Source organism: Podarcis filfolensis (genome assembly GCF_964270895.1).
Source record: "Podarcis filfolensis genome assembly, chromosome: 14".
Classification (NCBI taxonomy): Eukaryota; Metazoa; Chordata; class Lepidosauria; order Squamata; family Lacertidae; genus Podarcis; species Podarcis filfolensis.
The window spans coordinates 25,493,381-25,521,028 of NC_139616.1; the positions used below are offsets into that span (position 1 = coordinate 25,493,381).

Below are 27,648 nucleotides of genomic sequence, written 5' to 3' on the forward strand. Positions count from 1 at the left end.
GGCACACAGCAGTTCCCCTCCCTTCCGGGACTTTTCCCTTCATTACAGTAGGGGGAGCCACGCCCTATGCATCTGTCCCTTCTGCACACAGGATGCTGACTCCTCCATTGTAGTGAATGGGAGAACCTTTGTGTATTGGAGCTCTGTGAGCTCCCTGGTGCGCATGTGAAGCTCTCTCCATCCAGCTCTGTGTGCTTACAGCTCTTTTATTTATGCCCTGTGCTTTAAGCTGATTTCCCAAACAAATTATCTATGATTATTTAGCTGAGAAAAAATGGCTATCCATGAAGTTTAATCTGCACTAAGTTAATAATACCTATTTGAATCTGTTATTCCATTGATTAAAAGCTAGGAGGGGAAATGCCTTTTAACTGGTTTAGCAAACGGTCCTAGAAATTACCCAAATAACCTATTGACTGGGATAATGTAATCAACTCAGAGGAGCTGGTGAATATGCAGCTCTCCCCTCCCCCACCGCGCCACCCATAGCACATCATCGTAATGATTGAAGGGACTCAAAAGTTTTGAGGCACTGAACAAAACTGACCCTAAAGCAAAAGCAAGCAAATCAAAATCTTAAGTGAAAGCAGCCCAGAAAACAGAACGGAGGCCTTGTTACGAGGGAGGCAAGTGCCCTTTAACTGCTGTTTTTGCTTGCTTGTCAAGATCTATATTCTCGAGTCCTGGTTTTATAAGCACTTTGTTTTTCACAAGTGCTATAAAGGCAGAAGCAGGGTCTACTGAGAGACAAATGGCGTAATGGAAGTTATTGTTGAAAACAGAACATTTTGTAAAACATATAAACCTTCATTATATACATATCTCCAGTGGGATGTAGCCTATGTCAAAGGAATGCCTCAAAATATCATAGGTGACTTTAATTATGTAATTGGAGGGGGATGTAATAGCAAGGCCCAGACACTTTGTGGTTTAGCAACACAGAGCAATTCCTGCTGGAGCTTTCCCTGTAGTTTCCAATCTAACCCACAGAGAACTCTATTGGATGATGAGTTTTCAAGCCAATTAAGGGCAGCAGGCACAATCCTGCAGGAACCGCTCCTGTGCAGATGCCTTCCCTTCAGCAGAGTTTGCACTGGGGCACAGCAGTGGTTCAGCAATGTGCTCTGGAATGAAAAGGTTTTCAAGAAAATATCGTTAAAATTCAGGTATTGAATTAACAAACCAAGTTAAGTGCCAGGATCCCAGGAGCACAGAGAAAGAGAAGGATGTGACAAGTGAGCACAGGATTTAGCTTCCCAAGAGTATCAGCTTTTGGTTTGGGGTTATTCTTGTTTTTAATGTAACACGTTTCCAGGACACGTTTGGAAGTGTGTGAACGATGCTTGCTAAAACAGCCCATGTCTAAGGAGCAGCTGAGTCAGATTTCCAACAGTTGTAGGTCAGGCCTCTGTGTTTGGCACTGCACCTCCCCATGATGAGTAAAATTGAAACAAATTATGCAAAACGAAACAAAATATGTGAGTTTGCTCAAGCAGAAAAAGCAGGTGTTCCTGGTGCAGAATTTGTATTTTCTGAATGCAGAATTTTAGCATGGTGCAAAAAAACAACAACCAAAAAACCACCCTCTGAAGGTCCCTCCAGATGTCCTTTCCATTGTGCATTCATGATTATGATTATGATTATGATTATGATTATGATTATGATGCTATCGGGACAGTTATAAGCAATCCTGATTTCAATGGTATTTGTGCTTGCAAAAGTTATGGGGTCATCGTACTGCTTCTTTTCCAACCAGTTCATGTCCTGTAACTTCCTGCTGAAACACCACCAAAGTTCTGGTTGTGTTTTTTGTTGTTTATTGTCCTACTGCTATTGTGCTATATATAGCCCCTCCAAACAGCAATAATGTGGTAGCATTTGGGAAGCATTACAGAGCAACTAATAAAGCAGAATAAGTTCACCACTGATGCAATACTATGGTGTCAAGAATATGGTAAAGAATGCACCTGTAATAAAACACCAGTCTGGAGAGACACTGGAATTCTAGGCAGAACATGTGCAACCAACCTAGCAAAAAGCATTCTGGATTTCAGCAAGGCAGCCAGAATTTCTGGAGTGCATTGTGGGGTTGTTGGAGCCACTGTAGTCACCCTCAGTTCTGCTCCTTGCTAGTTTTGGAGTAGCATTAACTCGTTCCAGATGCCACCTGGACAGTGTTTAGTCTTCAAATGAGGAAATCTGAATTGCAACCTTTCAGAAACAACTGCCAAGACGTCTAGCTTCACTGTCCTGTAGAATAGCTGCATTGATCTCCCATGTTAGAAAGTTATGAATTGCAGAGCCTGGAGATAGAACTCTATAAACACCTCGTTGGACATGAGAGGAAAAGAGTGAGCCCATATGGCTGCTGTGAAATGAAACCAAGTCATTTTTCCTCCGCCATCCCCCCGCCCTCTATCTCAGAATTCTTTGAACATTGCCCTAGAAAATTGGAAAAGGGAGAAGTAGCTGATGTAATTTATTTGAACTTTCAAGCTGCCTTTAACTAAGTCACTCACAAGGAAACGAAAGGAGTCACCGGGTGAAGGATGGAGCACTTCAGAGACAGGGAAATGGCTGAGAGACAGCAAAGAGGGAGGCTGCACAGTCAATTTTCGACATAACACGATCCAAAGCGCCTCCTTCTCAAAGGCTACGTTCTGGGACTGACACTATTAATAAGCGTCTCAGTGGAAAAGGAGGCAAATGGTCACTTGGCTGCAGTCCTCCGCCCCGATAAAAAATAAATTTGAAAATCACACTTGCCTGTGTGAAAGTCAACCTGTGTAGACTCCATGGGCTTCTTCTGCATGTTGGGCTGGCCTTGTGAATGGTTCCAGTGCGTGGCCAGATAAGCTCACCTGTTAATGTTTTCCCAGAAGCAATGAGTCAGGGTTTGGGGGTTGTTTTTTAAGGGAGTTGGCTTTTTCACCCAAATCTATTATTTGTTTTTATTTCATATATCTGCTTTTTTACCCTGCCTTTTCAGGGTACATATAGTCTCACAAGGCAGCTTGCATGCGCACTAACAAAACAGGGGAAGTAAGCTTAGAAATTGCAAGAGAATAATGAGGAATCGCGATGGAGCAGTAGAAGCCTGTCAAGAAGAGAACCGTATGCACGGTCAAATATTTGCTTTCTAATTTTGCAGTCACACTTCCTGCCACTGAAGTGTCAATCTGCTTTTCCACCTGCATCCCAGTTTGCCTCTTCGGCACTGGAAATACTGCAATGAAATTCAGAAGCAAATCTCCACTTGCATACTGTACATCCATACCTTCTGGATGCTGGCCCCAGCCTCTTTAGTGAACCATGCGTCTTCATCTGCGTTGTTTCAAAGCAATTTTTTCAGCCTCCTCCGTACTGTCGGTTTTTGGCTGCTACATGCTTTTTAAATCGGAGGGATTCTACCTATTACCACTAGATGGCAATCAAATAAGATAACAGTCTTCAATCCTGGCTAAAATATTCAGTCCCGTTGTGAATTTTAACCATAATAAAGAAGAGAGCTCTCTTCTGAGAAACCCGACTTGCATTAATATTTTACTAATTGGCATTTTTACAGTGTCATCCAGCCACTTCTTAAAAAAAAAAAAAAGGCAGGTGTACTCTGTATAATAATGTAGAAGTCAATATTGGAGGCAGAAAGAAACAATTAAACCGAGGGAAGAAAAGTGATAATTTAGTAACTGTTTAAGAATTTATGCTTCCTTGCCCTTCTCACGTTTTAAAGCTGAAACATTTTTATGGCAGCTGTAAAGAATGACACCATAACTGTGACTTTATTCACTCACCATGCTTTCATTTTGCGGTCTCCACACTCCACACCCGATGGCTTAGGTTTTGGTTTTGCTGACAAGCTGAGATCCTGCCCACCACCATGGCCTGTATTAAATAACCCCATGTGGAAATTTCAAAGTAGCCAGTTGCACCCTCATTGATTACATACCCAAATCCCACAAGGAAGGCTGGAGAAGTAGGAGGAAATAGGGCTGGAGGAGCCTGGATGAGAAGAGTGGTAGCTCAGTGACAGAACATCTGCCTTGCATGCAGATGCTTCCAAGTTCAATCCCCAGCAACATCTCCCTGCAAGCCTGGGAGATACTCCTGCCTGAAACCCTGGAGAGAGCTGCAAACCATACTGAGCTTGGTAGACCATTGGTCTCACTCTGTATAAGGCAGCTTCCTATGGTTCTTGCCTTATAAACAGCCATGGCTGACTAGCAGAAGCATCCCAAGCAACTGCAACAAAATTAATCTGGCTCTAGTGGTGCAGGACACACACTGCCTAGGTCCCTTGCAGTAGTGCAGAGGTCCTGCCCACTTCTCAGGACAAGCAAGGCAGCCCCTTTTTGTGGCAAAATGTCTCAACAGGCTCTGGCTTCTATGGGAGTTGAAAACATCTGGAGGTGGCTAGCAAATGTTTGCTTCACACCATTATCATTTATTGATTTAGCAGCTCCTTTGGGACTGTTCACTAGATAAGAGGAGAAACACATTGCTTGCTAAAGCAGAGAGTTTGTCAAAGGTACACAGTGAGCAGGGAAAGGCAAGCTGGTGTTCATAGGCTATAAGAGAACAGCCTAATAAGTGGTTGCCTTGGGAAGGCTTTGCAGTTTTAAGGAAGGAGATAGCTCCTAGAAGAAGGACTAGAAGCAGAATGGATGGTGTGAGGAAGGGAAGAAGGTGGTGCCGAGGATATAATTGCGGCCCAAAGAGTCTTCAACATAAACATATTGGAGCCTGGAGTTCATAGCGGGTGTGATGGATGCCAGCACAGAGACTTAAGGAGAAGAGTGATGGGGTCGTAGCGATGGGAGAGAAATATTATTTTAGCAGAAGCACTCTGCTCAAGGCATTCCAAGATCAATATCTAGCTCCCCTCTTTGCTGGATTTCCACCCCTGCCCCCAGGAAATGAAAATATCTCCATTAACCAAGAGGCTAATAGGATTCCATTCACATCTGTTTGCCTACCTTTGCAGATCTCATAACATAAGCACACCACTACCTGTATGTTGAACTAATGAAAACAATTCGGTTTTGTGAACAACAAAGTGAGCACTGAGCAGCAAGGCACTGTGGCGGTTAGCAGTTTGGGATAATTGTGCAAGCCTGAAGCTCATAGATACAGGTTTGGTTAGGAGGGTCTACCCACCCACCAGCAAAGAGAAGTCATGGGCTTGCTGACTTAGCATAATGGGACCCCATCTGCTATGCTGGACCTCTACTTTGAGATGAGATGTCAACCACTAGCAGCTGAGACTGGCGCTCTGCTACCTTTGCTACTTCTCACTATGCAGGTGGGGGGACTGTTCCATTTATATCCATGATCTCTGTAAAAGCGCATGGTGGCAGCAGGGCTGACCTTCATTAAAATCTTAAAATCTGCAATATGTGCAAACTAAATGGATTTGGCCCTATTTCTGCTCAGTTGGCATAGTTTATTGTGCTTCTGCTAGAGATGTAAGAATTGCCTTTCCTGGATTGGATCAGAGGCCAGCTGGATTAACCAGAAGGTGAGGTGTGATTCAGGCAGAGGTATACATTGCTGTAATTCCCTGCAATGATCAGAAGCTGTCTCTGAACATGCATGTTCTGTTCTTGGCTAGCATGGTGCAACGGTTAGTGCTGGAGACCTAGGTTCAGATCCCCAAACAGCAAGGATGCTTCCTGTGTGACCTTGGGCCTGCCCCCACTTCTCAGCCTAGCCTACCTTGGCAGGTTGTTGTGAGGATAAAAGCAGGAAATCCTTGGAGGAAAGGCAGGATATAAATGTAATTAATAAACCTGCATTTCCCAGAATTGAGCTAGTGCTTTTATTTTAGCTGAAGAGTTTATCAAAGTGAAAACATAGTCAAACAGAAAACAACAAATGAGGACAATAGTCCCAACCCAGAGAGAGAAGCAGGGTCACAGTACAGATAGTGCATTCAAAATGAACAGTCCAGACAAAACTATGCATTAAATAAGATTATCTTTCCAAAATTATAAATGAGCCAAGGGTGGTCATGGGAAGGATGTATTCTTGTTAACATAGGAAATAAACAGAAACCACACACTGAGAAAGAGGTCGCTAGATAATCTAGCTCAGTGGGTTAATTTCTCTAGAAGGGCAAAATGCCAAATCTTGCAGAATCAGTTTTGTAGACAGCAAAGGCCTGGGGAGTGCCAGTGTTGTGCAATTTCCATGTTGCAACTAATAAGAAGGCAATAAGATCCTAGACTCTGCTCTTCTCTATATATCATTAAGAGGAACAAGTTTGGGGGAACAAACCATCTTGGAAATCTCCCCCAAATGGGCTTTAGTACTGCCATCATATCAGTCTGGTGGCAAAGAATTCCTTAAAGCTGGAATGTTTGTGGGGAAAGAAGCAAGGAATGTGGATGGGAGCCCTGCTCAGCTTCCCACTGGCTTCTGAGATTGTCTACACATTTGAACAAAGTGGGCTGTGAACTAGGCATCACATTTGCAATGGTTGTGCAGGACGCAGGGAGTGTTGGATAAGAGCAGTTCCCCCATGGCACTAAGTGGAAATTAGAGATGCTTCATCATGAATCATTCTGCTCCTGGGGGAGAGTAGGACACCCCACATTTCTGGCTTCCAAAGTGCAAGGGACAAAATGAAACAAAAATGCTTCCTTTCTTCACCGTTTCCATTTGTGAGTTCTAGAATCCAAACTGGGCTATGGGAAGCCACAGTCCACAGGCAATATTTCAGGCTTCATCACTTGTAGTCCTAGAGCTGGACTAGAAAACTAAGGAGCATATCAAGAGGGAAAGGGTCTAGAAAACAGTGGCAAGCTTTGAAGAAAGGTAGCAGATTCACAAGGTGGGCGCTTATCCCCAAACATACTGTTTAAAAACGAGGGTCTGATTTATGGCTTAACTTAAAGGGGGGTTCCAATCAAATAAATAAACAGACCCAGGTAGCTCATCTAAGCTTCTGCAGCATGCTAAGCCAGGACTAGAGATGGCCCTTCATTTCTCCACAGAGCAAATCTGAAGGTGTGGGCAAGGGTGGAAGTAAAGAATTATAACTGGCAAATCTTCCTACTGAAATGTACCAAAGAATACTGGCCATCAGCATCCAATTTGCATTTTCCTCCATGCAGTGGGAAATATTTAAGTTGACAAATAGGATATTTAACCGCGCAACAGATACTTGGCAGTTCGTTATTAACAACTGTTACTGATGTGATTTATTTGCTGTTATAAAAAGGGCATTATTTTGTGAATATGATTCAGAAATTAGCTCCAGTTTAGCAAGAGGCCTTGACTGCCTGACCTCTTAATAGCCTTATAATGATGCCATTTACCATTCAGTGGCTTATTCAAGTCATTGTGTGTGAGATTTGTTCCGAAGGACTGATGTTCACAGATCAGACTGGTGTGTAGATGGCTCACGGGGAATGGGGCAGAACTCTGGGGCCACATATGTTGCCAGGGTCACCTGCACTAATAGGAGTTAGGAAAAGGCAGGTGTGGGTCTCTGCCCTTTCTTCAGTTCCCTTTGCAGGCCACCCCTAGTATTATTCCTCTACCATATCCCCCCCCCCCATCCAGGTACTCATTCTTTGCCCATATAAGTGTCATTTGAATTGTGGTGGGGTTTTTTTGGAGGGGGGGGGAAGAATAGAAATTCCAGAAGATTACTTTGTCAGAAGCAGAACTTTCCAGCCAGTTAGACAGTTAAGTCAAAGTACCTGTCACTCCTTTGCCCTTACTGCCCCACACTACTGTTCCTCCTGTTTCCTTGTCCAGTATAACCCGCCTGGCCCAAAACACAGATAGATATTTCCTTAAAGAAGCTAGACTGCTTGCTAACATTCTGTCGCTGACATCTTCACTCTGAACAGTTGGAATACTGATGGAAGTTCCATGACGTAATGATAGGCAAACTACAGCCAGTGTTTAGCCTACTTTAGAACTCTCTGAAGAACCTTTGGATCATGGGCCCAGTTGGAAGATGCGTCTTGGGTGTCTCTTCTAGCTTGGGTGTCTCATGTGACATCTTTGCCCATGTGGCTGCTCTGTGGCCCCTCCCACATTGATGCCTGGCATGCTCTGCGTTTGGCCCTCTACTCTTCTTTCTGTATACATTACCCCCCTGGGTAGTCTCATCACTTCTCATGGTTTTCAATGCCACCTATAAGCTCCTAGCACTACCTCTCCATCCATATCATTTGCCATCCATCCAATCCTCCATCTCCAGTTACCTTTCTGATACGTCTGCTTGGGTGCGTCAGCATTGTCTCAAGCTCCATGTGTCCATACAAAATTTATCCCATTTTCTCCCATTTCTCCTTGTTCCCGCTCCTTATCCATTAGCATCATTATCCACCCTGTTGACCAGGATAAGGCCTTGGCTTTCTATTATCTTTCCTTGGACTCACAAATGCAATCTGTTCCCAAATCATGCCACTTCTCTCTTTACAATGTGACAAATTACAGCTCTTTGCCGTCCGTATCCTCAGCAAAATATCTGCTCCATGCCCTCTGTAGCTCTCATCTTCATGGCTGCAAACTTTCTTCTCTCTAGGGTCTCCTATTGCCTCACCTACTGTGGTTTCACTCACCTGTACCCAGCACTCTGCTGCCAGCTTTATTTGCCTTGTTTGTTGCTCTGAATATGTCACATGGGAAAGGACTTTAGCTCAGTGGGCAGAGCTTCTGTTTTACATGCAGAAGGTCCCAGGTTCAATCCCTGGTACCTACTGGTAGGGCTGATAATGTTCACTGCCTGAGGCCCTGGAGAGCCATTGTCAGTCAGTGCAAACAATAATGAGCATGATGGACCAGTGGTCTGACTCAGTCTAAAGCAACTTCCTATGATCCTATGGCTCTTCTCCTTGAACTCCTTCACCACTTCCAGTCCAGCCCAGTCCCAGATCCTGCATAAGCTTCATGGTTTACCTTCAAAAACCTCCATCAGCTTCTTCCTGCATCCCACCTACCAAAATCTTTGTTCTTATAACTAGTCACATCCCTTCTTCCAGTGACCTTTACTTAACCAGCTGCACCACCCAAAGCTATCCAAATGTCCCCGTTCTGCTCTCTGAAATGACTCCATCCCTTCCTCCTTGCTGCTACTGATGCCTGGAATTGCCCTCCCCTCCCCTCCCCTCCCCTCCCCTCCCCTCCCTTCCTCCCTCCCTCCCTCTCCTCAATGCTTACCTTTCCTAGAAATCTTTGGAGCACCCTCCTAGTAACAATATCATCATGTCAGGGGTCTCTATGACATCTGGGGTGAGCAAAACCCGGGAGACATCAGCCATACATTCCAATCGGGACGCCATGATACAGTGTCCAGACTGGACAGCATTCTACTCACACAGGGTCTGATCCCCTCAGTGGAATCAACAAACATAGGTAACATTAAAATCACAGATCACGCCCCAGTAGAAGTCATCGTTAAAATAGGAGAAGGAACACAAACCACCCCATCATGGTCCTTCAGCCCCATCCTAACTACAAACAAACAAATTAGAGAGAATCTCACAAAAACCCTCCAAAACTACTTCGAGGAAAACGATGTAGACAATATAACAACCCCCCTCCTATGGGACGCAATGAAAGCGGTCACCAGAGGAGCTTGCATAAAAGAGAAAACATTCCTTAAAAAACAAACCACCTCAAAAATTAGCAAAATAGAACAAGACATCACAGTCCTCTCATCACGCTACAAACAAACAGGATCTAAAAAACTCCTCAAACTCATAGAACAAAAAAGGAGAGAACTAGACTCCTTAGAAATCAACAAAACAATGATCAAGATTCTATACTCTAAACAACGTTTCTATGAATATGGAGGGAAAACCTCCAGATTACTAGCAAATAGATGTAGGAAAAAAGCACTCAAAACAAGAATACACTGCATCACCAAAAAAGACGGCAACATAACATTCTCCCCCAAAGAAATAATCTCAGAATTTGCAGAATTCTACTCCAACCTATACACCTCCCATAACCCACCAGAGAGGGAAATAAAAAAATTTCTAGCAGGACTGACCATGCCTACCCTAACTGATGAGGAACAGGAATTCATGGACAGCCCTATCACCCCAGAGGAAATAGATGCAGTCCTCAAAAATCTGAAACCACACAAAGCCCCAGGCCCAGACGGCTTCACAGCAGAATTCTATAGGAAATTCAAAGAACCCCTGATGCCTTACATGACCCGCCTATTCAACGACATCATAAAAGGGGGTCCCATCCCCAAAACCTGGACCCACTCCAAAATAGTCTCCATCCCAAAACCACTAAAAGATAGCCTCAAAGTAGAATCATACCGCCCAATCTCATTAATAAACCAAGACTACAAGATATTCACATCAATCTTGGCCAACCGCCTAAAAATCTTCCTACACAAGTTAATAGCCCCAGACCAAACTGGCTTTGTCCCTGGCCGCAATATAACAGACCCCATCAGGAAACTACTGAACCTGATCGAACACAGCAAGGCAACCAAACTCCCATTGACAATTATGTCCTTAGACATCCTCAAAGCCTTTGATTGCTTAGAGTGGAAATACATATTAGCAGTTCTAACTAACATGAAATTTGGCCCCAACTTCCTACAAATCCTCAAACAAATATACTCCCAAGCCTCAGCAAGATGCAGAACTAATAATATGGATTCTAATACTATAGCTATCCAAAGAGGCACGAAACAAGGATGCCCACTGTCTCCCTTCTTATTTATCCTGGCTCTGGAACCCTTAGCAATCCGCATCCGAGCAGCCACAGACATCAAGGGAGTGGAAATAAAAGGCAGAACCTATAAATTAGGGCTCTTTGCAGATGACCTAATGGTCACAACACCAGACCCCATAAGCACAGCAACCTCCCTAATCAGAGAACTCAACACATTTGCAATGGTGTCGGGCCTACAGGTAAATTTCACAAAGTCAGAAGCTATGTGCTTCAACACCCCTCCTCACACCCAAAAAGAACTCACGAAGGTCACCAAAATAAAACTTTGCCACACCAAGTTCAGATACCTAGGGGTACAAATAACCAGAAACCTCAATAAACTGCACCTCCACAACTACAAGCCCCTGTGGCGACAAATTAACAAAGACCTAAAGAGATGGAATAACATGAATTTCACTCTCTCAGACAAAATAGCCATGATCAAAATGATCACACTCCCAAAACTAACCTACCTATTCCAAACCCTCCCAATCTGGATCCCCCCAACCCAACTCCGCAGTTGGCAAAGGAAACTACACTCTTTTATCTTCTCACATAAAAAACCAAGAATAAGCCCCAAATGCCTGCACCTCCCCACCTCAGAAGGAGGATGGGGAATCCCCAACATAGAAGCATATGACATTGCCAACCAAATACGACATATAATCCCATATATACTCAAAGATGAGACAAAACAATGGGTACACCTAGAGAGGGACACAATTGAAAATACCTGCACCACAGCATACCCACTCCTCCCAAACAAACTAAAGAAAATTCCCACAACACTCAACAGGTACACACAGACCATGCTCAAAGCATGGAAAACACAAATAGGCAAACTATCCCCAACCCCATCCCCACTAATCCCCCTGGCGTACCACCCATTATTCCACCATGCAGCACAAAACCTCCAGATAAAAACCTGGCGAACCAAAGGCTTATATCGCCTAATAGACTTTTATAAAAATAACAAACCTTTGTCAACACAAGAAATACAAGACAAACTAGAAGACACCCAAATGCCCTGGTTAACACAACACCAACTACATGCCCTCTTAAACAACCCAACAGTAAAATTAGCAGCAACTAGGCCCCTGACAACCTTCGAAAACCTCCTCCTAACAACAAAGGGAAACAGTAAAGGGACGGTATCCGCAATATACAAAATAATACTCCAAAACCCCACAAACCCCCTAGACGCAATCAAAAAACAATGGGAGAATGACATAGGCTATGAGATTAACCCCACGCAATGGACCAGAATGTGGTCTAAACCTCCCTTTAAATCCATATCAACGAAAAGAAAAGAACTCACACTGAAACTCACCTACAGGTGGTACCTAACACCAAGGAAACTAGCGCTAATACGCCCAGGAACCTCACCAAAATGCTGGAGAGGGTGCACCTCCACAGGCACATACCTCCACATGTGGTGGGAATGTCCCAAAATCCAACTATTCTGGGCAACAGCCATACGAGAAATATGTAAAATAACTAAACAAGTATTAGATCTCACCCCAGAATTGGCCCTACTAAACATCTTCCAAGACAACAATGCCCATTTACACCACAAAGAACTCATAACCCACCTACTTTCAGCAGCCAGAAACACCATAACCAGACACTGGAGAGACCTGTCAGGAGTAAGCATGGACCAATGGTACCAAATAGTATGGGAAACAGCCTTACTAGAAAAATTAACCAACAAACTGAAACTGACACGGGGACAAACAGAAGAAGACGCCTTTATGGCTCCCCTTTATCACATACACAGCCCAACAAAACAATGACAATAATCCACCAACAGCATACAAATCAATATGGCTAACCTGATCCAAAACACCCACCCACCTCACTCACACACGAAAACAAAGATCACCACAGCCAATCACAAACAAACAATCACACCCTACGCCAACCCCAAACTCTCTCACTACCAAAGGAACACAAGTGAACAACACAAACAACGCTGACACCAAACTCTACATACACTAAGCATAATAGAAACACTGCCACCCGACCCCACCCCCATCCATCTTCCCTCTCTCCACCCCCCCTTTCTCTTTTCTTTCTTTTTTCTTCCCCCCCTAATGCCTCAACAAAGGAAACGGATTTGTAAAAATGTTACATGGGAAAAAAAAATACGAGGCATTACACTTCTGTAAAACAAGAAAATCCTAAATAAAATATTTAAAAAAAAAACAAAACAATATCATCATGTAACTAAGTCAAAGAACAGGCATTTGAAATCAACACATATTCTTCCCTGCTTCCATTACCTCCCATTTGTTTTTCTTCTCTGTCTGTTTTATATTGTAAGCCCCCTGAGATAGGGATCTGTCAAACCTGTTCTTTACAAAGTGCTGTGTACATAGATGGTGCTATATATAAATAAGTAAATAAATAAAAAAATACTTTGGTTTCCACCCCAGAATAATTTGTCTCAGTTGCGTAGTCTTATCTGTCTTAGCCAGTTTCTTAAATTCTTGCTCCCTAATGTATAACTGAAATCAGATAATAACTTTCTTTAATTTTTTTCTCAGTTGCATAGTTCTGTCCGATTGTAGAACTGAGATATGGCCTGCATCCCAAAGCTGTCCCTGGGGCAAGTTAGCTTCAGAGCTCCTAAAATGCAACTGTAAATATATATTTTTATAGTCTACCTAGCAGGATTGTAGATGCTTTGCTGTTGCTGACTGATGCATTAGCACATCACAGTTAATGCTGAAAGACTCTTGCTGGTGGAATTGATCACATATGTGCTCACAAGCAAGTGCTTAGCTTTGCATGCATAAACAGCAGTGACACTCTGTTTCTCTATGTTTGAGTACATTTCTCCTGGGCTGTGGTCCATAGGCACATGAGGCACACCTTGCTGAAGCTAAGCAGGTCTGGATCTGGTCAGTGCCTGGATGGGAAACTGCCTAGAACCACATGTGTGCTGGACAGAGGCACACCTCCACTTAATCTAGACCCATTCCAGCATGGCAAATCAGGGGATTGGATTGCTCTGTTAGTCAGGGCAACCATCCGTGACCTTCTGACTTCCAGATCTTTTGGACTCAAAGCCCCAGCCAGTATGGCAATGAGAGGGCAGTCTAAAACATCTGGAGGGCACCAGCTTGGGGGTGGTTGGGTTATGGGCCGATGGGAGGGAACTAATATGACACATGTTTACAAACAGTTAAAAAAAAATCAGAACAATTAGTCCATCTTTTTGAGTTACTTGCAGCTGCTGCTCTACCATAAAGATTATTTTAACTTTGAAGTAGTGATGTCTGTTTCTCAGCCTAGAAGAGGAGGTGGATTGTGCAGTTAACTGTCAGAAAGCAAATGTCCATTCCTTTACATGAGTGCTGCCACAAAAGTTTTCCTTACTTTTCTTTTTCTGCTGTCATTAGGTATGGGCAGTAGACCTGGATCTGCACTATAGCGATCATCTGGCTTTGACACAGGTCTTGCTGTATGTTACAAACGGAACACTGGATTGCAAGTTAAGCCGCTTTGAATGCCAGGTCATTCCAAGTAAACCAAAAAGCCGCCGCCCCCCTAAGGAACCACCCCAGGTCAGTGATGAATAACCCAAGTAACCTCCTACTAGCCACTGTGTTGGCAAATCATTGCTTGGGAGCCAGAACAGGATTGGCTTCCCCTCTGCTCCATTGCACTGGTGTCCTGAGCCACCCTGTGTGACATTCAGTAAGACAGATCAATGCTACTATGTTTGTTTATTTGTTTGTCTCAAAGTTCCAGCCTATGGAATCATAGAATCATAAAATCTTAGAGTTGGAAGGGACCCCAAGCGTCATCTAGTCCATCCCTCCATAATGCAGGAATCATTTCAGATCTTAATTCTGTCTTCTATGGTGTTAGCTACCCCCCCCCCCAGTTTTTCCCATCATCTGCAGATTTAATAAGCATACCCTTCTGTATCCTCACAAAAGCATCTTATTAAAATATTGAAGGACACTGGGCATAGGATAGAACACTTTGGCTCTCCACTAAAGACCTCTCTCCAGGTAGACACAGCCCGTTAATGAGCACTCGCTGGATACAGTTGCTCAAGCAGTTGTGGATTCACCTAACAATATTATCCAGCTCATATTTTACCATCTGGTTAAGAAATAAAAAATGGGAGGTCTTGTCCTATGCTCCACTGAAAGCGAAATATGCCGTTTCTATGATCTACCAAAGCAGTAACTACCAAAAAATGAAATAAGGTTGGTCTGGCATGACTTATTCTTGAGAAACCCATGTTGGCCATTGGTAATCAGTGCATTGTTTTCTATGCTCACAGGATGACTACTTAGTAATCTGTTTGAGATTTCCTCCAGCATCTGTGTTAGGCTGCTAGAACTCTATTTACCCAGATGGGCCTTTCCTCCCTCTTGGAAGATACGAACAATATTTGCCCATCTCCAGCCTTCTGGCATCTCACCTGTTCTTGAAGAATTTTCAGAGATTGCAGACAGTGGTTCTGGAATAACACCTACAGGTTCCTTCAGCATTCTGGGGTGTCATTCTCCTTGCCCTTGTTACGGTAAAATCTGGGTGCGAGGCTGCTCTGCCACCCAGCTCGTCGGACTAAGTCCGCGGGTCCCTGCGGAGGAAAATGAGCTCAGCCGGAGACAGGAGCAAGATGCAGAAGATCCAAGTTTATTGCGCAACAGGTTCAAGGCGAGATTGAACAGAGAGAAAGGGGTGACATGAACTTTTGAAACTTCCCTCCATGTCCCAGAATACAGTGCAAAATACATCCCAGTTACATCATGAATACATTAAAGAGAGGTTGGGTTACACAGATTACATCATGAATACATTAAAGAGAGGTTGGGTTACACCGGATTAACATACAGAGGAGGGAGGGGGAATATGCAGAGCTGGAGATATGCGCAGATAAGCACTTCCTGAGTACCGGTGATGAGAAGACAATAGTCCAAGTATGTAAAGTCTGCCACCTGGCATTGCCCGGAGGAAAGGCTTGGCAGAGTGATTTGACAGGATTAGGGTCTTGACACCTTGCTTGAGGGATTATGGAGGACAGGGAAGGTGTCATGGAGTCCTAGAGAAATTGAGCAAATTGGCACGTTGATTTTCTATGAATTTTATAGATTCTAGTCCCTTTTGACATTGACAATTGGAAATAAATGGATATATTGTAGCGAAGAAGAAGGTGAAGAAGACATGCCCCCTGCTTCCGTATCACCCTGGAGACTTTAGGCCATTTAAAGTAGCTAGGTGTTCTTAATCCACCTTCTTACCTACTCCTGCCATTGATCTTCTTCTCGCCACAAAGGAAACATATTTGCATTTTTTGAACCAGTGTTTAACTCTAGTAGTAGAAGTGGGAACCTGCTATCTGCAGAAAAATTAACTCAGATTTGTCTTTTTAAAACCTGCCTTAGGGGTGGAACCCTCCCATTTTTATGCTTGGTCAGAATGGACCAGAAACCTCTTCTTATCCATCTACAGATAGAGATTTTATGTCATCCAAAAAGTGTCAGAGCTTTGTAATTTAGAGGTTAATGAGCTTCTGATCTATTGTTCTTGTCACACCACTACTTTGAGTTGGAGAGGAGTAAATTACATATGATTAGTCCCAGTAGTACATGTTTTAGAAATGAAAAGTAATCAAGTAGCAACTTTTTAATTAAAATTCTGTCAGGATTAACGTAAATTTGTCACTCCCAGCCTATAATCCCCCCTTTTTTATTCCTTCAAATCTTGCTTACCTAGCAGTCAGCAGCAACAAAAAGAGGACTAGTGTGTCAGAGATATCTTTTAAAGAACGAGAGAAATAAACAGGAGACAAATCTTTTTACAGCGCATGATCTGTAATGAATGATTAAGTAAAAACACTTTATGTGAAATTATGATGTTAATAATGCTTCCGTCCCCGCGAATTTATTACACATTCACCAGGCTGCTCGCTTTGATTTTGATAAAATGGAGCGGTGACCGAGTGCGAGTGATGATTTTTATTTTTAGAATTCTCCTTTGCAAGAGCAAATTTCCTAGATACTGCTGCTACTGTAATTATGTACAAAACCAATCACTCATTATACTTAGGATACATTATCTTCGAGACAGATGAGGCTAAATAAGCAAGACATTAATAATTCATCCGGCAGTTCATTATGCATGTGTTTGCCTGCTTTGTAGCTGAAATAAGCACCTCATCAAACTGATGCCTGCGCTTAAACAATAGTTCTGTGTTATTGCCGCCACATTCAAGTTTACGCTTGTTAAACTGCTACTTGGATTATTTTATCAAGCATTCATTTATTTTATTTGTGGCCTTCTGTTGCCAAAAGAAATTTCTGAGAGCGTTGGGTACCTGATTGGACAATGAATACTCTTAGTTCTCCAAGTATTCTCAGCCAAGGCTGGGTTACCCCTTGTGCTAAATGCGCTACAGGCTAGGACCCCAGCCAAATTGTGGCCCCTGCTGCTCCCAGCGGCTGCCAGCATTCTTGTAATATTGTGCATGTGAGCACAAGTCTGCCTGCAATGTCGCTTTGGGAACCATGGCGGGCAAAACTGGGGAACTGAGTGCCACTGGGAATAGCAATGGCATGCAACAGATCATAGCTCCCAGAGCGGCAGATTGGAGAGGAGATGAGGCTGGCCTGCCACCGCCACAGTTTTCATGCCTTAGGTCTGAGGGTTAGACTAAAAAGCATCTCGGGTGTCTGATGTCTTTTAGTTTTGATCATGAACATTCTAATGCAACTCAAGTAAGTTTGTGCAGAACATCAAGGAAGCCCATTAAGAAGAAATAAGATGCATGCAAATTCTACTAAGCTTCCTCCATTGTTCTTGTGTATTACTGCATGCACCCCACTGAAATTAAAACACTTTGGTGAATTGGCTCTGAAATGACTTGGCAAATATCACACGCAGTGGTCGAAACACCTTTGTCCTTCTGCCACCACTTCTTCTAGAAAGGGAACACAGTTTTGCTTGCACGTTATTATTTACCTCTTTATTGAAACTGCCCAATCAATAGCACTTTGCTAAGAAATAAAAGAAGGTGAGAAAACACATCTTGGGCAAAAATTCCATATCGATCTGAGCATTTTGCTTTCAGTTCCAGCCAGTGCCGCACTGTTAAGGAAACAACTATTTAAAGAGTTCCTAAGCTCTTAAGATCATGCTTTTAAGGTATATCCCAGAAAACTTAAATGAAAAACAATTTCTGTAATGTGTCACGTTCACCCAAGGGCATCACTTTAAAAAACGCCAAACATTACATCAGGAGAAGCCCCAGCAAGTCAAAAGCAAAATCACAGAGAACGTTCTTATGTTATAATTGCATGAGAGCCAATATGGCAACCTTTGTCAGCCTAGTGCCCTCCACATGTTTTGAACTACAACTCCTAACATCCCTAGCTAGCATGGCATATAATACAGCACATCTACTGGTGACCCCTCTAGAAATTTAAATAAATTTAGTTTTCAAAATTTGCAGTCCCTTTGCTACCACCCAATGAAATATTTGAGGGAGCCTCCCCGCCCCTGCCCCCCAAGTTGATGGCATTGCCATTCAAATGATGTGTGTGCACCACATTTTGTGATTGATTATGCAGGGTGGAACTTATCCCCCATATTTTATTCAAGTTGGCACCCCAGATTGGATCTCTCGTGAATTTCCAGACTGCATAGACATTTCTCAGAATAATTAATTTGCTTCAATAAAGTAAAGACTATTCAGCTGATTATATTTATCTTGTGGGTTTGGTGTTTTCAGATACCAGTGGTACCTTGGTTTAAGAACTCCACAAAACCGGAAGTAGTATTCCGTTTTGTGAACTTTACCTCTGTCTAAGAACGGAATCCGAATGGTGGAATGGCACTGGCGGCGGGAAGCCTCATTAGGGAAAGCGTGCCTCCGTTTAAGAACGGTTTCGGTTTAAGAACGGATTTCCGGAACTGATTAAGTTCGTAAACCGAGGTACCACTGTACTATTGTAACACATTTTTAAATTTATCTATGCCACTCTGATGGCTGTATGCTTTTCCTTTTCCTTTCTCTTTTAAGCTGTGTAAACACACTCAGTTATTGCAGTTTTAAAACTGCTTAATGGACCCTAATTCCTCCATTTTTCTCACTGAGGACCAGATATTGTAACTGTAGAGCTGCGCTGCACCCCCAGCCCACGCCCACAGGCAATCACTGCTTGGGGTCCACCCCTTGATGTCCACCTTGTTGTCTACAGAGGCCCTAGCCGCCACCATTTTCAGTTTTCACTTGTTATCTTTGCTGAGCCACCTTGGGAGGGCTGTGTCCATAGAATATAATAATAATAATAATAATAATAATAATAATAATAATAATAATAGTGTTACCAAACATTGTTTATCATTGCTCCCATGTCTATAAAGTTAGCCTCAAATATTACAATTTGTGTCTTTTAGGAAGTAAATTGTTTTTGCAGGATTTATAATAAACTCCACATTTAGCTTAATGTTTGTAAAAGGGCTCTGTATTGAAGCAAGAATATGTTTGTCTGGCCTTCCCCAACCTGGTGCCCTCCAGATGTTTTGGGCCACACTTTGCATCAGTCCCAGCCAGCATAGCCATTCATGGTGGCTGGGACTGATGGCAGATGCAGTTCAAAACATTTGGAAGGCATCAAATCTGGGAAGACTGTATTAGTGCTTTGTAACAGTCAACTTTTTCGCCTTCTGCTTTTTTTGTCAGCCTGCTATGGTCAGCCGCTATGTTGCCATGAGCAATTCGATCAGACATGCCAACTTTTCCCTCATCTACTATAATGTTTTCCTTCATATGTGCAAGGCTCATGGGGTTGGATATGATGTCCAGGTAGGAAGATCATGTGCTTTGCATTTAAATGAAATAGAAGTAGGAAAGTAGCTTGGAAGGAGGAACAGCACACAAATCCATTCTAGACTGACTACAGAAAAGTTAGTATCTCCAAATTTTTGGCCTCTGTGATTCTCTCACATATCCCCATAATCCATGAGAATCTTTCTGTGAACTCTGAGATTCTAACACAGATTATCATCTATCACTAACCCAATCTCAAAACCTGAAAACCTGTTTTCAAATTCAAGCTTCTGAATCGATACACGTCTTGCTGACTTGTCGCAACTGTTGTCAGATTCTACTCATGTTGGTTTTAAGGGGGTGGGGCTTATAGATCAGCTAGCATGGTTTCCAGACAACTTTACATGTCAGCCGGGAAGCAAAAAGCTCTCAGGCCTGGTTTTAAAGTGACCACCTCTAATTCTGATTATTCACACCATAATACAGTTTAGCATCTTACTTTTTTAAGAGGAGTTGTTGTTTACATTATGCAATGCTAACACCTTTCCCTCTACTCCAACAGCAAAAAGAAGGAACCGTTTTTACTCTGTTTGAAGACCATAAAAGGCTCAAATTTGGAATTATGTAAGTTTTCAAGAGTGACTTCTGGAAGCATCTTGAAAATCCTTTAGTTGAACACCTCTACTCCCTTCTGTGGGCTAAGGGTTAGTCTTCCATAGATGCTCCTGAGAAAGTAACTCATTCACAGATGTACCTAGCCCTGGGTAAGGCCCCCAAATGGTGCAAGGAATTCCATAGATGTACATAGAGGATGTGCACAAACAAGCAGCATGTCCTCTTCTGCCCAAGTCTCACTGAATATTTGTTTACAGCAGCATGCTCTAATATTAGTAATACAGTGATATTTTCATACCAATGGTGGTATGTAGCCACATAGTTGATGTCCAAAGTGAAAAGGCTTGGAATGACTCAACCTCTTGCTCTCCTCTGCTACTTGATTAATAAAAATTATTTATTACACAAATCCTTTCTACTGACAAGTTAAAATGGAGCCTCATCTTTCATATCTCCCTGAAGATTGCCACCTTACGAGATTGAAAATATTCATTAAATTCCTTGGGCTGACAGGCCCAAATGAGAGGACGATTGTTCTTAAGCCTGCGAATGGAATCATTGGCAAAGTCATTTGTTTGGATATCATTAACAGAACAATTGGAGAACATCTCCAGGGGGTCCTCATGACCTTTGCTCAGCAACTCTTCATCATCTATCAAGAATTATCAGCACCTAATATGCATGCCGAGACCAATTTTAAGGTGAGGTGTTAATTAACTAACGATCCCAGTTAAATTTCTGTTAGAGGACAGAAAACACCTCATGCTGTATTATAAACAACTGTTAAACCATCCTGGGTTCTTTCCATAGCAGTACATGTTTTACTGTGTACAGGTCAATATTGTAGGATTCCCAGTCAATCTGCTAGTTAAATTTATTTTTTTAGATGTGGTAACATAGACTTGCTTGAGCTGGGAGCCACTGGTATACTTGAAAGGATTCTTCAAGAGCAATTAGGTTTTCATCTTAAATTTATCCTTTCTTGGAGTTCCTAATTGGTGGCACAGAAAAGTATTTATGCAGTCCTTCCTAAAGCCTACTCTTACTGATTTACAAAATGAAACCGTCAAGATATATTAAAACTCATACTTTAATAAATGACAAATAAGTAAGCTTGATTAGTTTCTGATGCCCAGGCCAAAGAAGGGACTTCTGTTTTAGTGCATCCCAGCAGGACCTACCACTAGGGCTGACACTTACTTTTCCTAGGTCTCTGGAATAGGAGCCATTTAGCTACTTAGCTCCAATCAGAACAGAGTGGCTGCCATGTTATATTTCCTAGAATGCAGTGCTACTAGATAAGTTCATTTAGTGGGAGGGATTGAGTGATTGGCATGTACAATGTGCCAGGGGACCAAGTGATGGTGGACACCAGTGGTTAGGAAGGGGCTGATTGAGGTGGGGTCCAAGTCAGCGCCAAGGGCGCTCATTGGTAGCCTTAAGCTAAAGGCCTACTCAGGCCTCATACTGGCCATGTTATCAACTATCAGGAGAACCTGACAGACATGCCACAAAATGATCTAGGTCGAAACTCCACAGCAGTGTCAGAAGGTAGATTAGTTGGGCTTTTAAAAAACGCACAGGACTTCAAAGGAGTCAAGGAGGCTTACTAGTATTTCGTGCTATAGCCCTGTGATGGGGAACTTTGAGCCCTCCAGATATTTCTGGACCATTCCAGCTGGGGCTAATGGGAGTTGGGAGTCCAACAATATTGAGAGGTCCAAAGGTTTCCCACATTACTCCTGGTGAAACAACTGTATTTGAGCTCTAATAGTTACCTGCAAGTCCTGACTACTTCAGCCTTAGCCTGAATGAGATTGACCCTGTTGCTTCAGCTCGGTGTTAACTTTAGTTACTACTCAGACCAAGGAGCCTACCAAATCTGCCAATTGGTTGGCCCAGTCCTGAAGAGTGACTCTTTCTGTGAGTTCTTGATACTACTGGTGCAGTGGTGAGCAGGGAGCATAAACAACTGTTCTACCACTTGAAGTGTTTGATTTTATTATAGAGAGCTGTCCAAGAGATTGAAAAAATTCTGGGAGTTACAGAGCAAAACAAGTTAAAATTTGAAGAGGAAGAGGAGGACTTGAAAGCACAAGCATCCACAAAATAGTTAGTAGACATTAAAAGTAATCTTTCTTCATTCTTATTCTCATGTCTCTGGGGAAAATAAGTTATTCATTTTCAAATAGCCCTTTTCGGTCACTTTATGCCCACAAGCTCTGCCAGAGTGTGACTGTCTGTTGACCTCCCAACCATGTTGCCTGGCTCATGGCAACCCTATCTCCTCCTCCTGGGCCACAACAGTCAAAGCTTAATTTCTCAGATTTGGGTTGTGTCTGTTTTTTAAAATTATGTTTTGTGAAATATGTCATGAGGCAGGTGACATCCTAAATACAACCTGTGGAAGGGAACACATTTGGTTTAATTCTACACTATATTTGCTCTCAAATTTAACAAAACAGTCTCTTATAATTCAAGTATTTTAGAAACAAATAGTAAAATGTTAGCATACAATAAGTCTCTCCCTGTGCTTATCTTTAGGGTAGGATGGCACTGAATGCAGGGAAAAATTTTTTTAACCCTTACATTGTTTTTTAGTTATAATTTATTTCTTCTTATAGGTTAAGCTCACTGAACATCTTTAAATTATCCGCCTGGTTTCCAGTTCTAAAGTACCCCACACTGCAATAAACACTACAACTGTGTTTTGGATTGTTGAAAAATACGTGTAGCAGAACATAGACCAGTGTCAATAGTGATTCCTGACTCACAGAATTTGTTTTCACTGAAAATTTTGTATCAGATGCTATTACCTCTATATGGCTGAGAGGAGTATTGATTTATACTTCCAATAAAATTAAGTGTATTTATTTTTGAAAATATTTTTGGCATTTTTGCTTTCTTGGGGGGGGGATCCTAAAATTTCCCAAGCTTTTTCCATATGAAAGCTTTCCCCTAATACATGATTTCTTGGACATTCCTTTTCCTGAATAACTAGAGTACATTTGTACGGCAGCAAAGTCCATAGATGGGGCACTCCTCCTCTACCAGATCCCATATAGGTATAGTGTGCTCATATTCCACTTCACAAGTCCTTCTGGGTTTCAGCTCTGGCATTGGGGGTTGGGGGAAGGTTTTCGAGCTGAGTCCTGGTGATATTATTTGTATCACTTTCATTCATAAAACATATAAAATTTACTAAGTGCCATACACGGATTAAAGATAGGTCAGTCCCATACCCAGAGGCTTACAATCTAAACACAACAGGCAAAAACAGACTGAATGGGAGCATCAGAAGAACCTTACTTGCAGTTGGCTCACATCAAATGGGACCCGTGTAGTCCACTCTTCTGTTTTCACAGTGGCGACAGATACTTCAATGAGAAGCCTTCAGATGATGCATTTATGCATTTATATACCACTTTAGTTTACAATTTAAAATATTGAAATAAACAAATGCTACAAAAATATTCTCAGGCCAACTTCAGGAATGCAGGAACACTCATCCAGAGGCATCCTGGACGTACTATAAAACCATCATGTCCTTTATCCATTGATAACCTGATCCTCTTCTCCGTGAATTTGCCATAGGTGGAAATAAGCAAACTTGAGCATGAGTTCTTAAAAGATACAAAATGCTGAAAAGGACCAGCTAGTAGGGAAACAGGGCCAGGAGGGGAAGGGTGAAAGAGCAGGTGGTCTCTTTAAGTTGCAGCAGCCCCTGGCCTGGTCCTGCTGTCACCTTTTTTTGATAATGACTCTTGAGAGACAAGAGCATCACCCCCACCCAAACAGGTGACTTTTCAAAGTCCCATTGTGCAGCTATACAGTACCTTGGGTTACAGACGCTTCAGGTTACAGACGCTTCAGGTTACAGACTCCGCTAACCCAGAAATAGTACCTCGGGTTAAGAACTTTGCTTCAGGATGAGAACAGAAATCGTGCTCCGGCGGTGCAGCGGCAGCAGGAGGCCCCATTAGCTAAAGTGGTACCTCAGGTTAAGAACAGTTTCAGGTTAAGAACGGACCTCCAGAATGAATTAAGTTCTTAACCCAAGGTACCACTGTACTCCAAAACAGTAGCTTCAAAACTATTAGTACATCCAAGTTCTTGGTGTCACAAGCACACACTTCTTTTCCCTTCCATTGTAATTTCATTCCAGGCAAGGTCCTGGGGATACAAGATACTGGCTGCCCATGAAATGCAATGGCACCCAAAGGGCTACTCTAGAGACATACATACACATGCCCCCCAAAAACCCCTAGCACCAGTATCCAGGTCTCTATTGTCTTGCGTACAACCCCCACCCCCATTGTTTCTGCTAATCAAGAAATATATTAAAGCTCTCCCTGCTCTATTAATTATCCAAAGGTAAAGTTGAGTCAAAATGTGTTACTGACGATGATTAATAATTAGTGGCTTGTAAGTGCATTCTAGTACATAAACAGGGTACGTGGTTGCGTAGTAATTGATTAATTAGCACAATCTTGCTCTACAGCTCACTGGTCTAAGATTGCTGGGTTTGAAATATTGTTTATAATTATCCAAATTTGAAGGATGAGGGGTGGGTAGGGGCGGGAGGGGGAAGAGAGGTTGCTCCCATTTCTTCGCTCGCTCTTCTGCGCAATTATTCTCCTCTCATCTCAGACGATGCTTAATGGTTCAGAGCCACGAGTTTCCCTCAGATAAATCACCACAGAGTTCATTTGTTTGTTTGTTCGAATTGCAGCAGCTTTCTACTCCAAACACTCCGGTGGAAAGAACACTTTTTATGTACTAGTTGTGTTAGAAAAGGGTGCTTTAAGCTGAGGACCATGTTGTTGTTTTTGGTTATTAGTGTTATCTTGACATGAGGGGCGCTCGAGCTCGGCCTCTCTCAGCAGAAAAGATCCTCGCAGACAACTGGGCGCGCGCCCGCTTCTCGGCCTCGCGCGTCGCCCAGTCAGGAGCGCGCGAGGAGTCTGACAAATTCAGTAGGCCGGCTCTGGCGCAGGCGCAGAGCGGCTGACGGGAAGCTACCGGCGCAGGCGCAGAGCGTGCAGGGGAGCCCCAGGAAGGGGGGAGAGGGGCCGCTGTTGTTTCCCGGGATAGGGGGGGAGGAGTGGCGTTGCTTCGTGTCTTTCCAGGTTAGGGAAGGTTAGTAAGTGAAGCAGGAACCTCGCCCCCTTGCTCGGGGGCAACTAACGAGAGGGGGAGGGGCTGCAAAGGGGGGGGGAGTTGTTTTAGGGGAGGGGCAGCAGATCCTGAAGAAAAATCTCCCTCAGCAACGTGGGGGGGTGAACAATTGAGGAGGGAGGGGCATATCAAGAATTGAAGCTACCTGGGAAAGGTGTCAGCAAGTAATTTGAGGTGGGGAGTCTGAAGGAAAAAAATTGGCTGTCTCCCCCCCCCCCCAAAAAAAAACATTGGAGGAGACCATATTTTATAGGAGACACAGAAATCCACCCTCCCCCAGGATATTGTGGGGTCGGAGAGCAAGACATGGGGAGGCAGGTGGGCTGGGGTGCCTTCCAGCCCTCCTCAAGTAGCCTTGCCCTCCTGAAGCAGGTGCATGAGGGGTTCCTCCGGCTGGCCCTCTTGCGCAGGGGGGGCCCTGCTAAGCCCAAAGCCTCCGAAGTGTTGAGCCAGCACCTGCTGCAGAGGGGGCTGCCCCACTGGACCTCCTACTGCGTCAAGTACAGCGCAGTGCACAATGACCAGTTTGGGCTCTCCAACTTCAACTGGGAGGTGAAAGGGACAAACTACCACATCCTGCGGACCGGCTGCTTCCCCTTCATCAAGTACCACTGTTCCCGAGCACCCCACCAGGACCTGGCGATGCAGAACTACTTCTTCACGGCTCTCAAACTAATAAACTTTGGTGAGTGTCGTCTTCGAACGGGCTGTGCCTGTATAGAGGTGGCGCACACAGCAAGGGCTTGAGATGCAATGAGACCTTGAATAGAGTTAACACCTGATGTAACAGGGAGATGACTTAAACCATACAAAAAAGTATTTTACACAGCACCTATGGAACTCAGTCCCACAGGGCCAGGGACAAAAGTGACAGGGCCAGGATTAAAAGCGCATAGGGCAACTGATGTGACTCTCACCTTTGTGCAGTACACTACAATCCAGCCATACAAAATCCAGGTTTCTGCGTACACACACTTTTCTATCCATTCAAGTAAGCAAGAGTAATTGTCACAGTTCAAGGACATGTTCCAGCTAGAGATGCTCAAAGAGGGTTTGGAGCAGGGTCAGAAAGGGGTGTGGTCTGTAGATAGAGGGCATGAGATGCAGAGAGTCCTGAGAGTAGGGTAGAGAACAAAATAGAGATGCATCACTTGACCCTCCCAGGCCTAAGGCTCCCTACCGTGATCCTAGAATTTCTCTAAATGCATAGCAGTGTTGGCCACATCAGTGGAGAGCACTGGGATATGATCATATTGAACATGTGCAGAAAACAGGACTACTTATTCCTGGTCCTCAGGAATGTAGCCAATACCTTTCAGAACAAAATATATTCACTAAGGATTTTGCATGTATCTTGTAAAAGCACGTGCAGTGAAAGGCAGGGGGTTGCCAAATAAAAGAATGGCACCAGGAAGGTGATCGGTACATCTTTAAGTGCAGATAATGGGTTACCTCAACATGCTTTATGTTTTGTTTTCAAGGAACCAGCCTGGCTTTAAAGGGTGGCAAAATCATGTCTTAATTCAGCCTTGCAGTTTGCTTCTTGCAGCTTGTTGGTGAAGATGGGGTAGAGTCCTGCAGTACTATGTTATATGAGGTTTTACTTTTTTATTTGTTCTCCCCCCTTTTTATACATAGGTATCCCAACTTTATTATATGGAATTGGCTCCTGGTTCCTTGTCAGTGTCACAGAAACTGTTCACACGCATTGTGGCCCAGTCACTATTTACTTCCTCAATAAAGAAGATGAAGGTGCCATGTACTAAACTACTCATTTCAAGGACTGACACTTTCATGGTATATTGCAGCAAAAGACAGACAGAGGGGGGTTGTTGTTTGCAATCTATTTGTGTGTAATATGTTCAAGTTTCAAAATGTCCCTATTTTTCCTTCAGTACCATTTTAGTTTTCTTTGAGTCTGGCAAAGTGCAGAATAGATTTTAAAAACCATGGAAAATTACTTGAAGCTACTTTTGTTTTCAAAAACTTTTGGTCTGCAAATAATAAATATAATAATGAAAATATACATTGTTGGGAATTGTCTTTGCTTATTTACTGATCATGTATCTTTTGGTGCAGTATCATACAAGATATTGTTGCCCAACACTTAGAACACTATCCAAATGTGACTACCTCAGGGATAGCCTGCATGGGGCCTCTGGATTCTTTTGGACTATATTTCCCATCAGCCCCAGCCAGAAAGGCCAATGGTCACTGGTGATAGGAGTTGTAGTTCTGCAATATCTGGAGGTCTCAATGTTGGCTACCCCCATGAAGTAACATTCATTTTTAAAACAAAAATAAAACTGATATGCAAAGGGTGGGGGTTTCATTCCCATATAGGTAAACAAGTTGTTTATGTAAAA

General features: G+C 43.1%; 2 protein-coding genes across 8 annotated transcripts in view; both read left to right on the top strand.

Annotated features, from left to right (window-relative positions):
• The window catches only part of IQCH (IQ motif containing H), an 85,876-nt gene extending 62,887 nt beyond the window's left edge, over positions 1 to 22,989 (top strand). For 5 of the 7 annotated variants that reach the window (XM_083586332.1, XM_083586331.1, XM_083586335.1 and 2 more), the window contains 6 exons: positions 14,100 to 14,264; positions 19,403 to 19,525; positions 20,052 to 20,113; positions 20,697 to 20,805; positions 22,113 to 22,216; positions 22,729 to 22,989. In XM_083586332.1, coding sequence (XP_083442458.1) covers positions 14,100 to 14,264; positions 19,403 to 19,525; positions 20,052 to 20,113; positions 20,697 to 20,805; positions 22,113 to 22,216; position 22,729 — 564 coding nt within the window. In that variant the 3' untranslated portion in view covers positions 22,730 to 22,989. Of the gene's footprint in view, positions 1 to 14,099; positions 14,265 to 19,402; positions 19,526 to 20,051; positions 20,114 to 20,566; positions 20,806 to 22,112; positions 22,217 to 22,728 lie in introns of those variants that run through there. The other 2 variants (XM_083586333.1, XM_083586334.1) reach the window with 2 other exon arrangements.
• Positions 22,990 to 25,164: 2,175 nt separating this feature from the next.
• Positions 25,165 to 27,308, top strand: LOC310749724 (uncharacterized protein C15orf61 homolog). The gene is made up of 2 exons (XM_083587107.1): positions 25,165 to 25,967; positions 26,921 to 27,308. The coding sequence occupies exons 1-2, from the start codon at positions 25,589 to 25,591 to the stop codon at positions 27,046 to 27,048; spliced, it is 507 nt and encodes a 168-aa protein (XP_083443233.1). The 5' UTR covers positions 25,165 to 25,588; the 3' UTR covers positions 27,049 to 27,308.
• The last annotated feature ends 340 nt before the right edge of the window (positions 27,309 to 27,648 follow it).